Genomic DNA, 15,402 nt, shown 5'->3' on the forward strand with positions numbered 1-15,402 from the left:
CTGGAATAAATTAATTGTGGCACTATTCCGACGTAGTTTTGCGAGAGAAATGGATTGGGCGCAGTCCCAATACGCTGCGATCACCGCATCAAAAGTTACAGCCAAAAAACGAAAACCTGAATTTTCGACATTTTTCAGCAGGTGCTATTTTCCTCGTATCTTCTCTCCCGTTGATCCCACGCTCCTTTTGCTGCGTTTTCTGAGTTCCTTGGGGTCCAATTGGTCGGGAAAGAGTCATACGAAATAATTCTGAGACGAAAAATTTTTTGGTCAAAAAAAAAGGAAGGTTAACCCCTTTGTATTTTTGGCGAAAATTTTCGCGATTTTCAAAAGTGCTGGAATCAATCAATTGTGGCACTATTCCGACGTAGTTTCGCGTGAGAAATCGATTGGGCGCAGTCCCAATACGCTGCGATCAACGCATCAAAAGTTACAGCCAAAAAACGAAAACCTGAATTTTCGACATTCTTCAGCAGGTGCTTTTTTCCTCGTATCTTCTTTCCCGTTGATCCCACGCTCCTTTTGCTGCGTTTTCTGAGTTCCTTGGGGTCCAATTGGTCGGGAAAGAGTCATACGAATCAATTCTGAGACGAAAAATTTTTTGGTCAAAAAAAAAGGAAGGTTAACCCCTTTGTATTTTTGGCGAAAATTTTCGCGATTTTCAAAAGTGCTGGAATCAATTAATTGTGGCACTATTCCGACGTAGTTTTGCGAGAGAAATCGATTGGGCGCAGTCCCAATACGCTGCGATCAACGCATCAAAAGTTACAGCCAAAAAACGAAAACCTGAATTTTCGACATTTTTCAGCAGGTGCTTTTTTCCTCGTATCTTCTCTTCCGTTGATCCCACGCTCCTTTTGCTGCGTTTTCTGAGTCCCTTGGGGTCCAATTGGTCGGGAAAGAGTCATACGAACCAATTCTGAGACGAAAGATTTTTTGGTCAAAAAAAAAGGAAGGTTAACCCCTTTGTATTATTGGCGAAAATTTTGGCGATTTTCAAAAGTGCTGGAATAAATTAATTGTGGCACTATTCCGACGTAGTTTTGCGAGAGAAATGGATTGGGCGCAGTCCCAATACGCTGCGATCACCGCATCAAAAGTTACAGCCAAAAAACGAAAACCTGAATTTTCGACATTTTTCAGCAGGTGCTATTTTCCTCGTATCTTCTCTCCCGTTGATCCCACGCTCCTTTTGCTGCGTTTTCTGAGTTCCTTGGGGTCCAATTGGTCGGGAAAGAGTCATACGAAATAATTCTGAGACGAAAAATTTTTTGGTCAAAAAAAAAGGAAGGTTAACCCCTTTGTATTTTTGGCGAAAATTTTCGCGATTTTCAAAAGTGCTGGAATAAATTAATTGTGGCACTATTTCGACGTAGATTTGCGAGAGAAATCGATTGGGTGCAGTCCCAATACGCTGCGATCAAAGCATCAAAAGTTACAGCCAGAAAACAAAAACCTGAATTTTCGACACTTTTCAGCAGGTGCTTTTTTCCTCGTATCTTCTCTCCCGTTGATCCCACGCTCCTTTTGCTGCGTTTTCTGAGTTCCTTGGGGTCCAATTGGTCGGGAAAGGGTCATACGAATCAATTCTGAGACGACAAATTTTTTGGTCAAAAAAAAAGGAAGGTTAACCCCTTTGTATTTTTGGCGAAAATTTTCGCGATTTTCAAAAGTGCTGGAATCAATTCTTTCAGGCACTATTTCGACGTAATTTTGCGAGAGAAATCGATTGGGCGCAGTCCCAATACGCTGCGATCAACGCATCAAAAGTTACAGCCAAAAAACGAAAACCTGAATTTTCGACATTTTTCAGCAGGTGCTTTTTTCCTCGTATCTTCTCTTCCGTTGATCCCACGCTCCTTTTGCTGCGTTTTCTGAGTCCCTTGGGGTCCAATTGGTCGGGAAAGAGTCATACGAACCAATTCTGAGACGAAAGATTTTTTGGTCAAAAAAAAAGGAAGGTTAACCCCTTTGTATTATTGGCGAAAATTTTGGCGATTTTCAAAAGTGCCGGAATAAATTAATTGTGGCACTATTCCGACGTAGTTTTGCGAGAGAAATGGATTGGGCGCAGTCCCAATACGCTGCGATCACCGCATCAAAAGTTACAGCCAAAAAACGAAAACCTGAATTTTCGACATTTTTCAGCAGGTGCTATTTTCCTCGTATCTTCTCTCCCGTTGATCCCACGCTCCTTTTGCTGCGTTTTCTGAGTTCCTTGGGGTCCAATTGGTCGGGAAAGAGTCATACGAAATAATTCTGAGACGAAAAATTTTTTGGTCAAAAAAAAAGGAAGGTTAACCCCTTTGTATTTTTGGCGAAAATTTTCGCGATTTTCAAAAGTGCTGGAATAAATTAATTGTGGCACTATTTCGACGTAGATTTGCGAGAGAAATCGATTGGGTGCAGTCCCAATACGCTGCGATCAAAGCATCAAAAGTTACAGCCAGAAAACAAAAACCTGAATTTTCGACACTTTTCAGCAGGTGCTTTTTTTCTCGTATCTTCTCTTCCGTTGATCCCACGCTCCTTTTGCTGCGTTTTCTGAGTTCCTTGGGGTCCAATTGGTCGGGAAAGGGTCATACGAATCAATTCTGAGACGACAAATTTTTTGGTCAAAAAAAAAGGAAGGTTAACCCCTTTGTATTTTTGGCGAAAATTTTGGCGATTTTCAAAAGTGCTGGAATCAATTCTTTCAGGCACTATTTCGACGTAATTTTGCGAGAGAAATCGATTGGGCGCAGTCCTAATACGCTGCGATCAACGCATCAAAAGTTACAGCCAAAAAACGAAAACCTGAATTTTCGACATTCTTCAGCAGGTGCTTTTTTCCTTGTATCTTCTCTCCCGTTGATCCCACGCTCCATTTGCTGCGTTTTCTGAGTTCTTTGGGGTCCAATTGGTCGGGTAAGAGTCATACGAATCAATTCTGAGACGACAAATTTTTTGGTCAAAAAAAAAGGAAGGTTAACCCCTTTGTATTTTTGGCGAAAATTTTCGCGATTTTCAAAAGTGCTGGAATAAATTAATTGTGGCACTATTCCGACGTAGTATTGCGAGAGAAATGGATTGGGCGCAGTCCCAATACGCTGCGATCAACGCATCAAAAGTTACAGCCAAAAAACGAAAACCTGAATTTTCGACATTTTTCAGCAGGTGCTTTTCTCCCCGTATCTTCTCTCCCGTTGATCCCACGCTTCTTTTGCTGCGTTTTCTGAGTTCCTGGGGTTTCAATTAGTCAGGAAAGGGTCATACCAATCGAACCTGAGACGAATATTTTTTCGGTCAGAAAATAGGTAATACAGTAAAGCTCACCACTGCATTCACTGTGAAAACCTTGATGTTTTTGTAAAAATGCCGGTAGAATTTGTCACGAACTGAATTTACGCAGTCCGAATGCGGTTCAATCGAAGAATTCCAAGTTTCGCCTGAAATGCATGAAATTTGGGACGGGTTCTAGATAAGGCTGGGCAAAAAAATCAGAATTTTTTAGCATAAATCTGTATTTCATCGAATATGCCCTAATACAAGTACAAGTGTTTGGATGTCAGTGCGTAGAAATTTAAGAACATAACAAATTACACTACAGAAAAAGAAGAACACAGAACCTGTTATCCCGCTTTGATAAGAAATGTACTCAGATTTTATGGAAATAGTCGCGTATTATATATTATATTCGTCATCAGCACAATATGATAAATACTCTATCAGATAGTTATTATCATTGTGTTAAAAATATACATCAAATACCATCTTCTTCTTACCCGAGCCTGAAATTATTAACATTTCATGCGCAATGAAACAGAAAACTAGTTGTTATTGCCTAGCTTTTATCCGTGTCGAAACGTCAATAAATTCTACACTAATTGCATTTACAATGGATCTTTATTACTAATTCTAATCATTTCATACATTCCATTAGTAAACAACGGCCTAGAAGAATCTTTCATATTCGTAGAAGGTTTTCATCAGTTACTGAATACGGACGCTATAATAATGAAGCTGATTTTCTCTGAAGTTTGCAAAAGCAGTTTTTTTCCTTGCTGGGGTTCAGTATCTGATGTGGTCCTTCCTGTATGTTCGTAGAATTATCCTCAGTGGTAGAAGATCATTAAGCATCGTAATTACGAACTATTGTACTTTAAAATAATTCTTTTATTCAATTTTTTTTTTATTAAAAACCTACCCGTTTTAAGTTACTCGATCACGTGGTATAACCAGGCGCGTGCGCGTCACGATGAGCGAGACGTCGCAGTAACATTATGGCTGCACCCACGTCACAGTCGATGACTATCCGATATCTCAGTCACTCTAACGACGCCGCATCGGCCCTACCTTGTTGTTTTGGTAAACTTGTAACGGCCAATCAGAAGTTCGCAAGAAATTAACGTAAAGTCTGACGTGTCCCGAAAAGAACCTTCCACGATTCAAGATTATTCTGGATCTGTATAAAATTATAAGCAATACGAGTTAAGCCGAGCATAATACTGTGCTACCTGGAATAGCAAGGAAGTAAAATCATGGCGCCTACGTTACAGTCATTCGTGCATTCTTTCAATAACAAATTGTGAGTACATTCAAGCCCCCATTATTCGTTCCAATTACCTTACTACGAATATTAGTTTACAGCGGTTTTTGTACAGTACATTAACGATAGTTGCAACTTCGTATCTCAGCTCTGGGATATTCACATTCCAATATTCTACTCATCGCTTTTCGTTAAAATATCACGCTAACCACAATGTTTCGTGACATAACAGTTTTCTTTCTTTGACATTTTTTTCATCATCGGGCTGTTGACTAATGGCAATCGTTGTATGACTAGAAAGTGACCCAATCCAACAGGGCTTGATAACCGCGCTACGTGATCGTCGTCATATCTTTTTAAATAACAATAATGGTCATCATTGCCTTATTCATACTCAGGGTTTTATCAGGTGTGACTTTTTAAAAATATATGAACCGAGTTTATCACGTAGCTGAGCTTACCCAGCTAATTCTGACCTTGCAGATACACGACACTGACGATACTTCATCCAATCTTTAGGTTTTTTAAAGACAGACCGTACAATGTATAAATAGTAATCCTACCAAACATTCAACCTTAATCTAATGAAATATTTCATCATGCGTAACGTAACGGTTTGTATTTCACACTTGTCAAGTTTTTCTCATGACCTTGTCACCGAAGCAAATTACTGCCAGTCATTGAATGACTTAATACGTTTAATTTACATATTACACAATTTAATTAGCAACAACTTTATTTTTTTTCTTAGGGAAGCACCGGTCAGACAACACTTGAAAAATGTCTATGGTTGCCTGTCACTTTCCACGGTGTCGGCGGCTGTTGGTGCGTACATTCACATGTACACCGGTATTCTGGAAGCCGGATTGTTGACGACACTTGGAGCTCTTGGACTCCTTTTTGCCCTGATATCAACACCAGATAATGATAAAAACCAGAAACTGCGTCTTGGCTATCTCCTTGGATTCGCATTCCTTTCTGGACTGGGAATGGGCCCGCTTTTGGAGGCGGTCATCTTTGTCGATCCCAGCATCATAGTCACTGCGTTAGTAGGTACGTCTCGATTGTGAATAACAGTCACTAGACATGGTCTTCTTATTTTATCTATTTGACTCCTAATATTTTTTTTTCGGTTTTACAGGCACTACGGTGATGTTTGTCTCATTCAGCATCTCAGCAATCCTAGCTGAACGAGGCCGCTGGTTATACTTTGGTGGAACTCTGATGACAATGTTGAATGCTATACTACTCATTTCATTGGCTAATCTCTTCTTACGCTCGCCTGTTGTCCACCAAATCCATTTATACTTGGGCCTATTTGTAATGTCAGGATTTGTCCTGTACGACACACAACTTATCATTGAGAAGCGTCGCATGGGCAGCAAGGACTTTATCGCTCACTCTCTGGATCTCTTCATTGACTTTATTGGCGTTTTCCGTCGGCTTCTCATTATTCTTACCCAAAAGGTATGTGCCAACACAAGTAAACTGCGTGAATTTATTAATTATTCAAGTTTAGCTCGTTGATCAATAAATGAGCTGTAAGTGGCAACTTTTTGCGATTACGTGGCTTTCAGGCTTATAGAAGCAGAAGTGGCTGAATGTGACAAATTCACTTTTTTTTTCATTCATAAAATTATTTTTCAGGAGCAACAAAATCGCAAACGTAAAGACTAAAACCGACGATGACGGTCGGAAGGAGCTTCAACGCATTCAGTAAATCCATAAAATAAAGGTCTTCATCTATCCTGTCCCATGCATATACAAGGTGCTCCAGTTTTTGGCTGTCTCGACATTTCAACAACTTTCACTGAAAATATTCTAAAACTTGTTGTGGTTACAAAATTTCCCATAGAGAGTCCATAACTTTATATGTAAAATAATGGATCTCATTCGGCTTCATGCTAAAGAGTATTGAAAAATTGTGAGTTCACAAACTGTGACACCTTGTGTGTATATAAATATAAATAAATACACTTATGTTATTTCATACAAGAGAACATACTATATATATATACTTATATTTACTATATATATAACTTGCTGTAACTATGGATAAAATTTTGCACTCCTGACGTGGCTCGCCCACAATTGAATACGTTTATAACTTCTTTTTATAATCGATCTTATCAAATACCTGTTGTTTGGGTAGTTGTTCGTTGATTGTTCGAGCGTTCTAAAACCTGCTTGCGGACTGGCGCTGTGCCTCGTGGTTTGTGACGAGCCATATCAGGAAGTGAAATTTGATTCTTACTAATTGATTGTATAGTACAATAAGGATAACGGTAATTTATAAAATTGGTGAAATTCAGGGGTAATACACACGGTGATTTCATGCTATCTTAAATTTGCTGTTATTTAATATATCTTATTGTGTTATTCATAGTTTTTTTTTCTTCACATTACCTTTCTCGTGTTTATTTTTAGATAATTAATAAAATCGACGTATATGTTGTTTCGTGTTTCACTGTATTAAATTCCCATTCAATTAATCGAAGACAATTTTTTGTGGATGAATAAAGGGAAAAGTTTTATATTTGACCTGTAATTAAGTAGACAATAATATTATTCTCGAAGAAACTTTAGTATACGTAATTCCTATGTATTAGCATTGCGTATGCATATCTTATCTCAATTGATGGCTTGAGCTGCGATGTTTCTAATAGTCTCTACACAAACGATCTCGTTATATGTGCCATTAATTGTTAATAATGCGACATAGTCGCGTGGCAGGGTACTAAGAATTGATCGGTGCTACTACGTCAGTTCGACATGACGTGTGCCACTACCTTATTCCTGACTCACCCCGATTTTGCATACTAAAACATCTCGGAACATTTCGCAACGGCGTGCAAATCAAATCTTGGCAAAAAATGCGATCTAATTAATATACTCGTGCCAAAGAGAATATAATTTGAACGTATTCGTTGCAAATCTTTTTCGCCATATATACACCTGAATTATTATTACATAATATCCACAATTTACATGTTATAGATTCAGTTCAGACTACTCAAGACTCTGATATTCAAAGGTATTTGTACTACGGTAATCCACCCCGGGGTTAAATGACTACAAACACATTTTTCTCGCAGTGAAAAATTGATTGGATTATTTGCAATGAAAATTTTTTCACATTACGTACGGCTGTAAAAGTCCGTAATAATACTTTAATGTCTTAATACTTGAACCTCTACTTCGTTTTGACAGGGGAACGCTACGCAGATTTAAGAGAAATAATTATTAACTCGAAATAAAAAAGAATTCTATCATTGTTCATTATGATCAATTAATTGTCAAAGACTTTGGAAACGATAAACAATAATTTGCGGCGTAATTCGAGATATACCTACAGCAATTTGAGGATAAATATCTCCAATTAAAGTATTTTGGTGTAGTTCGTAAATTATAGACATATTATAGTGATAACTAGCTACAGTTATATTTTTTCGGTATAATATTTATATGTCATCATTTTTTGATATGCTAGACGTCTAACAAACGTTTCGATGTTGTTCGTAGATATCCTTATAGATATTGAGTAATATAGTTCCTCGATATAGCTACTAGTCTACATATATATATGTATATATATATATATATATATATATATATATGGTTTCTTATTATTTGTTTGGATTTTTTGTGACAGAAAAAAACGACAGGTAGGTCGTGAATGCTGATAATTATTTTGTAGAAAGATCCAGTGTATACATGTACAACTTTTGAACTTGATGCGAATTGGAAAGCGTCAATCACTCTGCTTGCTAAGTCTTCACTCAAATACAGAAAACAAATGAATGTATGTAGTGCACGGTGTACTTATATAGTACCTCATATGATGATTGCAAAAATACGTAAAACTATAACATAATCAACATATATTCAACAAGAAGTCTCTCCAATTTTAGAACAAAAATGTAATTTTTACATTTGAAACAGTTGTGCCATTATTGGAGATAATCAGAGTGAAATTAACGCCACTACAGCTTGGCCTAAAACAGATAAAAACAAAGTATTACGAATTTGAGGATGGCTAAATAATGGTGCAACATTTAAAATCGAATATTCTGGTATGGTCGAAGCAATTTTACTTACGTTAACATGAAGAGCAAGTACACCGTCTTCCTCAGTGGTCAATAGCTCGATATAAGCGGTACCGTCGCTGCCTACGGTTACGGACTTTCCTGTACAGCTACCGTCCACCAAGCTGCCGGATATGACGTCACAGTAGGTACCAGCGGAAAGGCAAGTCTGAAGGGTCTGTTGGAGGTCCCAGGTGTCCAGATTGAATGCGACGAATCCGGCGCTACCGCGGCAGAAGGAAATTTGATTGCTTTCATTATCCCACCACTCGTAGAGTTCGGTCCCCTTTACAGCATTACGGAATGCAACCATGTTGTAGATCTGTCGCCAACGATGCTCGCAGACCCATCCGTTTCCGCAGCTGTTGTCGGAATAGAATATGGGAGAGAGGATGCTGCCATCGGTGTCTGCGGGTGGACCAGCGTCACTGTCGGTGAACGAGAAGGAGCTCATTACTCGGGGCACAGTACCATAGGGATGAGCCAACATGAACGCGACCGCCATCTGTAATAACGTTGACAATTAACGTTCCAAACGTTCCGGAACCTTTTATCACAATGTACATTGAGAACAGCGTGAGATTTGACGTGACCCCGTAAAACTTATTAAAGTGATGTTTGGAAGCTCACCTTGTACGCCTTCGCATCCTTGTACGTGAGGATTGAGCTGTCACTGCGCTGGGTGTCATGGTTGTCGATGAACACTAGGGCATCGTCGGATGACATAAGACCCCAGTCTTCACCCCAGTTGATCAACCACCTGAGGTCGTTGTTTCCCATGAAACAGTTACTCAGCTGCGAACCATGAGCGAATTCGGTGACTCTTCCAAGGTCTGTGTACTCCGATGCGGTAATTGCTTCGCCGCTGGATTCAATAACCTCCTGGTAGAGGAACGGGCTAAGACTTGAGGCAAAGCCCTGGTAGATATCAAGAGTCTCCAGGCGGTCGTAAATGTTCTCCAAGTCTTCGGGCCACATGTGCTTAGCTGCGTCGATACTGCGGGTGAAGAGAGACAAAAAGAAGTTCGCTGAATAACTCGTGGCATCAGTAATTGCTCGATAAACAGAGATATTTTACTAAATGACACCGGTAGTTATATTTTAAACACCCACCGGAATCCAGCTACGCCCATCTCGATGAGTCCGTTTAAGTATGCCGCGACCTTTTCGCGGACATCTTCAGTCGATTGGTCAAGATCCGCTAGACCATCCAGCCAGCAGTCTCGGACGTTAGTAGCATCTGTGTAGTCCGTGATGGAGCAGGACGAGTGAAAGTCGTCCGAAGTGTAGGGGACTCCGGGCCATGACCTTATCGAGTAGTAAGCCTGAGATCCGGCAGTACCATAAGAGCCATCGTCTGCCAATGCGGACATCTGGTTGAAGACTGCATCCACGTAAATTCTGACGCCAACAGTGTTGCAACGTTCTACCATATCCTTGAATTCATCCTCAGTGCCAGATCTAGTCGTCAGTATGTAAGAAACTGGCTGGTAGCGTTCGTACCATGGCCTGTCGGAAATTATCAGATTTTCATTCGGAGGTGAGACCTGTAAGAAGAAAAAAAGTTTACTGTTCGTTCACGGCCGATCGTTCTTCTCGCAATTGCTTACCTGGACACCTCCGTATCCTTGCGGGGCAAGGAAGTTTTCACATTCATCTGCAATATCGCTCCATTTCCACTCGAAGAGATGCACCATGACATCGTGGTTGTCCCAGTAATGGGGATCCTTGGTCCCGGAGTCTGCGGTCGCAATCGCGACGAGGGTCAGTAACGTCACACCCAGCAACATCTTGAGCATTCTGTACCCAGATTTCAGAATCTTTCTACTTATATTCTTCTACAATCTAATCGACTAATTAAATACAATATTATTTTCATATTGGGGTATTCTTCTTATCGTTGATCCAGATACTACGGAAATCAAATATATATCGGTGAATATGATCAGTCTATTTACGCAATACACGAAAATGTATTGATTCTATCGGTTATTGATTCGCGGTTCAAATCTCAAGTTGGTACATTTCCATTACAGTCACTGAGAGCCTACTGCACATGATGTTGGCATCTTGCACGTACATAAAGACCATAGGACGATAAGCATAGTGAATCGGCCCCAGAAGGATATCTGGATCATCATTTGAGGGTATGTTGGTACTAATAAGGTACGCTGATCTTACAAGTTTCAGATCTTAATCTACTTCGGTTTTAGGATAAATCGAAAACAACTGAAAATCAGAAATGTGGATAACATCACTATTTTATCTCCGGCCAAAAAACCATCAGACTTTTGGTTTCAAATTTTTTCACTAGTTGGTAGCAAGCAGATAGATAGTTAATCTAATAAATATTAACCGTTGACATTAAAAATAAGTTTTCTTCGTACTTTTGTCTTGATTTAATAATTAATATTATTTAACGATTTTTTCATGCGAATCAACGTATATCTACGTCTAAAAGTAATAATTCGAAGTGTTGCATTTGTTCAAAATTCATAAAAAAAATATGGGGACCTTCAAAACATATACAATCCGATGAAGATGCTAAGAAGTTTTCGACTATCTTTACCCGTGTAATTATGACTCCGAAGTGCGCGACATTTTTTTAACGAATTTTGAACAAATGCAACACATCGAATTATTACATTTAGACATACTTTCCTTCACATAAAAAAATCGTTGAATAATATTAATTATTAAATCCAGACAAAAGTACTAACAAAACTTATTTTTAATGTCAACCAGCTCCCTGCCACTCCGTATTTCAGAAAACGAGTCTACGTTGTCACACTCTGTAGAGAGCGTTAGTAGTACAGTTGCACGGTTTGCGCGATTACCTTTACGGCCTTTACAGAGTGCAACCCACTGATACAGTGGTGCAACCCGTGCAACTGCACTACTAGCGCCTTCAATAAGAACTAAAATTATGTGACATACTAGGTTACTCTTTTTACTTTTTCGCTCGATCTAGTTGCAGGGGGCTGATGTCAACAGTTAATATTTATTAGGTTAACTATCTAACTGCTTGCTACCAACTAGTGAACAATTTGAAACTACAGGTCTGATGGTTTTTCGTCGGAGATATAATAGTGGTGTTAGCAACATTAAATAATAGTGCCATCTTCTGGTTCCCGAACGAACTGATAATTAAGAGGGAACGCTTATATCCTCTAAGGTGTAGTTTTATTATAAGTATACAAAAGCATAGTTTATAATTCATTTTTGAATATTAAAGTATTTAAAAAAAAAAATTGTTTCCACATTATTGTTTTGAATATTTAGTGTTTAGAAATTTTGATTATTTTGTGTAGCAGAAATTAAGAGTTGATGAGTACAGCTTGATGAGACGTTTTGCATCTTATGTATCGAAACCTAATCATTAGAATTAGTGCGCCGCTAAAATAATTGATGTTTACGCAACGAAAACACTTGTTTTTCGTACATCAATCTGAGTTGATTTTGTCGAAATTAGTTCCATACTTCAGCTTTTAGATGGAAAATTTGAGCCGTAAATAGCAACATCAACTTCGCTGACTATGAGCATACTGACGAACAAAGCTAGCATTCTGAAATATTATTGTTATAATTAATTTTAAGTATTATATTTCGGAATATGAATCTGGTGTTGTTTGAGGAGTATTATCTGTAACCATATTTTCCCATTGCTAGTCATTGTGATTCACGCTACGTATGATTAATTGAGTGAAATAATTTATTCGCTTCTTTTCTCTCTCTTTTGGGACTTTTCATTACCGAAGAAAATTTTTGAATACTACGTAAAAAAAAGCTACACGTTTTGAGAAAAAATCACCACGATTTCACACATACTGCATGGAGCAGAAGTGGAACATGGTGTAAATTAAAATCGTACGCCTGATTGGTTTGGGACAATATGAAGCTGTAATTATGTTTGGCAAGTAATATTCATTTGGATATAGTAATAATAATAATAATAATAATAATAATACTTGCCGCCTACTATGGCCATACTCGACAAGGTATATCGCCAGAAGCCACTTTCTGGCTTACGCCGGGCAAGGAAGGGGATGGATCAGTAACCATCATCATTACATTATTTTTCAATTTACCAGGTACGTTTACGGACATTTCGACTATTTTCATGGGCATCTCTGTGAATATTGTATAAACATACATTTTGATATAAGGAGTTTCGTCATGTGGTTACTAGTTCACTCGGTTCCATATATATATATATATGTATTTTTTTTTTGTGATTCTTTATTGCAAAAAAGCCTCTGGATTATAAAAGAATAATAAAATGTAGTCTTCTGATTAGCGTTGCTCATTAATTGAAGATGATGTGGCCAAATTTAATGTCATCATTACAGCTTTGCCTGAAACAGATGAAAGAAAAGAATCAGAAATGCGAGAATCACAAAAATGATGCTGCATTTCGAACCAAACATTCTGGCATGCTCAGAGCAGTTTCACTCACGTTCTGATGAATAGCAAGTACACCATCCTCCTCGGTAGTCAATATCTCGATGTAAGCGGTACCGTCGCTGCCTACGGTTACGGACTTTCCTGTACAGCTACCGTCCACCAAGCTGCCGGATATGACGTCACAGTAGGTACCAGCGGAAAGGCAAGTCTGGAGGGTCTGTTGGAGGTCCCAGGAGTCCAAATTAAATGCAATGAATCCGGCGCCACCACGGCAGAAGGAAATTTGGTTGCTGCTGTTGTCCCACCAGTCATTGATGGTGGTTCCCTTTACGGCATTTCGGAACCCAACCATGTTGTAGATCTGGCGCCAGCGATGCTCACAGACCCATCCGTTTCCACAACTGTTGTCAGAATAGAATATGGGAGAGCTGATGCTGCCATCGGAGTCGGCGGGTGGTCCGGCATCATCGTCGGTGAACGAGAAGGAGCTCATGACTCGGGGAGTACCGTAAGTGTGGGCCAACATAAAAGCGACCGCCATCTGAAGTACCAATGATAATTATTGTTCGATACGTTCTCGACTTTTTATTTCCATGAGCATGGTAAGCAGCAGATGATTTGACGTGACCCCGTAAACTTATAATTAATGTTTCAAAGCTCACCTTGTATGCCTTGGAGCTCTTGTAGGTGAGGACACTTCCGCCGCGCTGAGTGTCATGGTTGTCGACGAACACGAAAGCATCATCGGATGACATAAGGTCCCAGTCTTCACCCCAGTTCGTCAACCACCTGAGATCGTTGTTTCCCTGGAAGCAATTACTCAGCTCCGTACCATACTTGAATTCGGTAACTCTGCCAAGGTCCGTGTACTCCGATGCGGAAATCGCTTCGCCTCCGTGATCGATGACCTCTTGGAAAATGAACGGGCTAGTGTATGAATCGAAGCCTTGGTAGATATTAAGAGTCTCCAGGCTGTCGTAAATGACCTCCAAATCAGCGGGCCACATGTGCTTAGCTGCGTCGATACTGTCCATGAAGATAGAAGTAAACAAACTCATTAATAATGGATGCTCTTCTACTATGTTAAGAAACTGAAAAAGAATACCGGATGTTATAATATGTCTTACCGGAAGCCAGCTACGCCCATCTCAATCAGTTTGTTCATGTACTCCACGATCTCAGCGCGGACATAATCTTGCGACTGGTCAAGATCCGCAAGACCCTCCAAATAGCAGTTTCGCACCTGATAGGCATCCAGGTAGCTCGAGATGGAACATGAAGTATGGAAGTTGTCCGATGTGTAGGGAACTCCAGGCCATGATAGCGAGGAATAGTAAGCCTGAGATCCAGCAGTTCCGTAGGAGCCATCGTCTGCCACTGAGGACATGTGGTTGAAGACTGCATCCACGTAAATTCTGACGCCAACAGTGTTGCAACGTTCTACCATGTCCTTGAATTCGTCCTCAGTGCCAGATCTAGTCGTCAGTATGTAGGAAACTGGCTGGTAACGTTCCCACCAAGGCCGGTCGGAAATTATCAGATTTTCATTCGGAGGCGAGACCTGTGAGAAGAAAAAAAGTGTAATGTTCGCTCACGGCGGATCATTCTCCTCGCAATTGCTTACCTGGACACCTCCGTATCCTTGCGGGGCGAGGAAGTTTTCACATTCATCTGCAATGTCGCTCCATTTCCACTCGAAGAGATGCACCATGACATCGTGGTTATCCCAGTAATGGGGATCCTTGACGCCGGTGTCAGCGGTCGCAATCGCGGCGAGTGTCAGTAACGTCACACTGAGCAACATCTTGAGCATTCTGTACCCAGATTTCAGAATCTTTCTTATTTATATTCTAATGCAATCTAATCGTCCAATTCTATACAATATTATTTTCATATTATTGTGGTGGCTTATTCGTCTTATCGTTGATCCAGATATTACAGAAATCAAATATATATCGGTAAATATCATCAGTTTCTATAGGTAATTGATTCACGATTCAAATCTCAAGCATGTACATTTCAAATACAAGCACTGACGCTCTACTACAAATGATGCTGGCATATTGCACACGCACAAATTTTGTTCACCGTACGCACATATATCAGTAACTTTAACTGATTGTATATAACGAGAGATTCATATTATTTCTTGACATTATCATATTATCATCAGTCCTGACCATTGACAACTCAAATGTGTGTAAAAATGATCATCATCTTTGAATAATATATGAATATTTGTTGATTTTATCGATAATTGTTTCACCATTGAAATCCAAAGCTACTGTCACATAGTGGGTTAACGGTCGCGCGAAATGTACACACCGCTCGTCATTTCCACGGTCTGATTTTACTCCGCCTTACATGCCCATGAACGTTCCCTTC

The 15,402-nt window shown here is 39.6% G+C and overlaps 3 protein-coding genes across 4 annotated transcripts; 1 reads left to right on the top strand and 2 right to left on the bottom strand.

The window, feature by feature from the left end:
• The first annotated feature begins 4,302 nt into the window (after window positions 1-4,302).
• LOC124303571 (probable Bax inhibitor 1) lies at window positions 4,303-6,875 on the top strand. The gene is made up of 4 exons (XM_046760922.1): window positions 4,303-4,567; window positions 5,280-5,581; window positions 5,670-5,995; window positions 6,176-6,875. Exons 1-4 carry the CDS (start codon window positions 4,521-4,523, stop codon window positions 6,203-6,205), a joined length of 705 nt encoding a protein of 234 aa, XP_046616878.1. The 5' UTR covers window positions 4,303-4,520; the 3' UTR covers window positions 6,206-6,875.
• On the bottom strand, window positions 6,321-10,429 carry LOC124303566 (alpha-amylase A-like). 2 transcript variants are annotated; one of them, XR_006907938.1, is made up of 6 exons: window positions 10,224-10,429; window positions 9,727-10,160; window positions 9,244-9,610; window positions 8,627-9,118; window positions 8,460-8,523; window positions 6,321-8,306 (listed from the first exon to the last, which is right to left on the bottom strand). XR_006907938.1 is itself a non-coding variant. In XM_046760914.1 (5 exons), exons 1-5 carry the CDS (start codon window positions 10,410-10,412, stop codon window positions 8,512-8,514), a joined length of 1,494 nt encoding a protein of 497 aa, XP_046616870.1. In that variant the 5' UTR covers window positions 10,413-10,429; the 3' UTR covers window positions 6,321-8,511. The 2 variants fall into 2 exon arrangements, 1 of the variants encoding a protein (XP_046616870.1); XM_046760914.1 differs by having other exon boundaries at window positions 6,321-8,523.
• Window positions 10,430-12,603: 2,174 nt separating this feature from the next.
• Window positions 12,604-14,845, bottom strand: LOC124303568 (alpha-amylase 2-like). Its single transcript, XM_046760918.1, has 5 exons — window positions 14,642-14,845; window positions 14,145-14,578; window positions 13,680-14,043; window positions 13,070-13,558; window positions 12,604-12,968 (listed from the first exon to the last, which is right to left on the bottom strand). The coding sequence occupies exons 1-5, from the start codon at window positions 14,828-14,830 to the stop codon at window positions 12,957-12,959; spliced, it is 1,488 nt and encodes a 495-aa protein (XP_046616874.1). The 5' UTR covers window positions 14,831-14,845; the 3' UTR covers window positions 12,604-12,956.
• Between the last annotated feature and the right edge of the window lie 557 nt (window positions 14,846-15,402).

The sequence above is a fragment of the Neodiprion virginianus genome, chromosome 4 (genome assembly GCF_021901495.1).
Source record: "Neodiprion virginianus isolate iyNeoVirg1 chromosome 4, iyNeoVirg1.1, whole genome shotgun sequence".
NCBI lineage: Eukaryota > Metazoa > Arthropoda > Insecta > Hymenoptera > Diprionidae > Neodiprion > Neodiprion virginianus.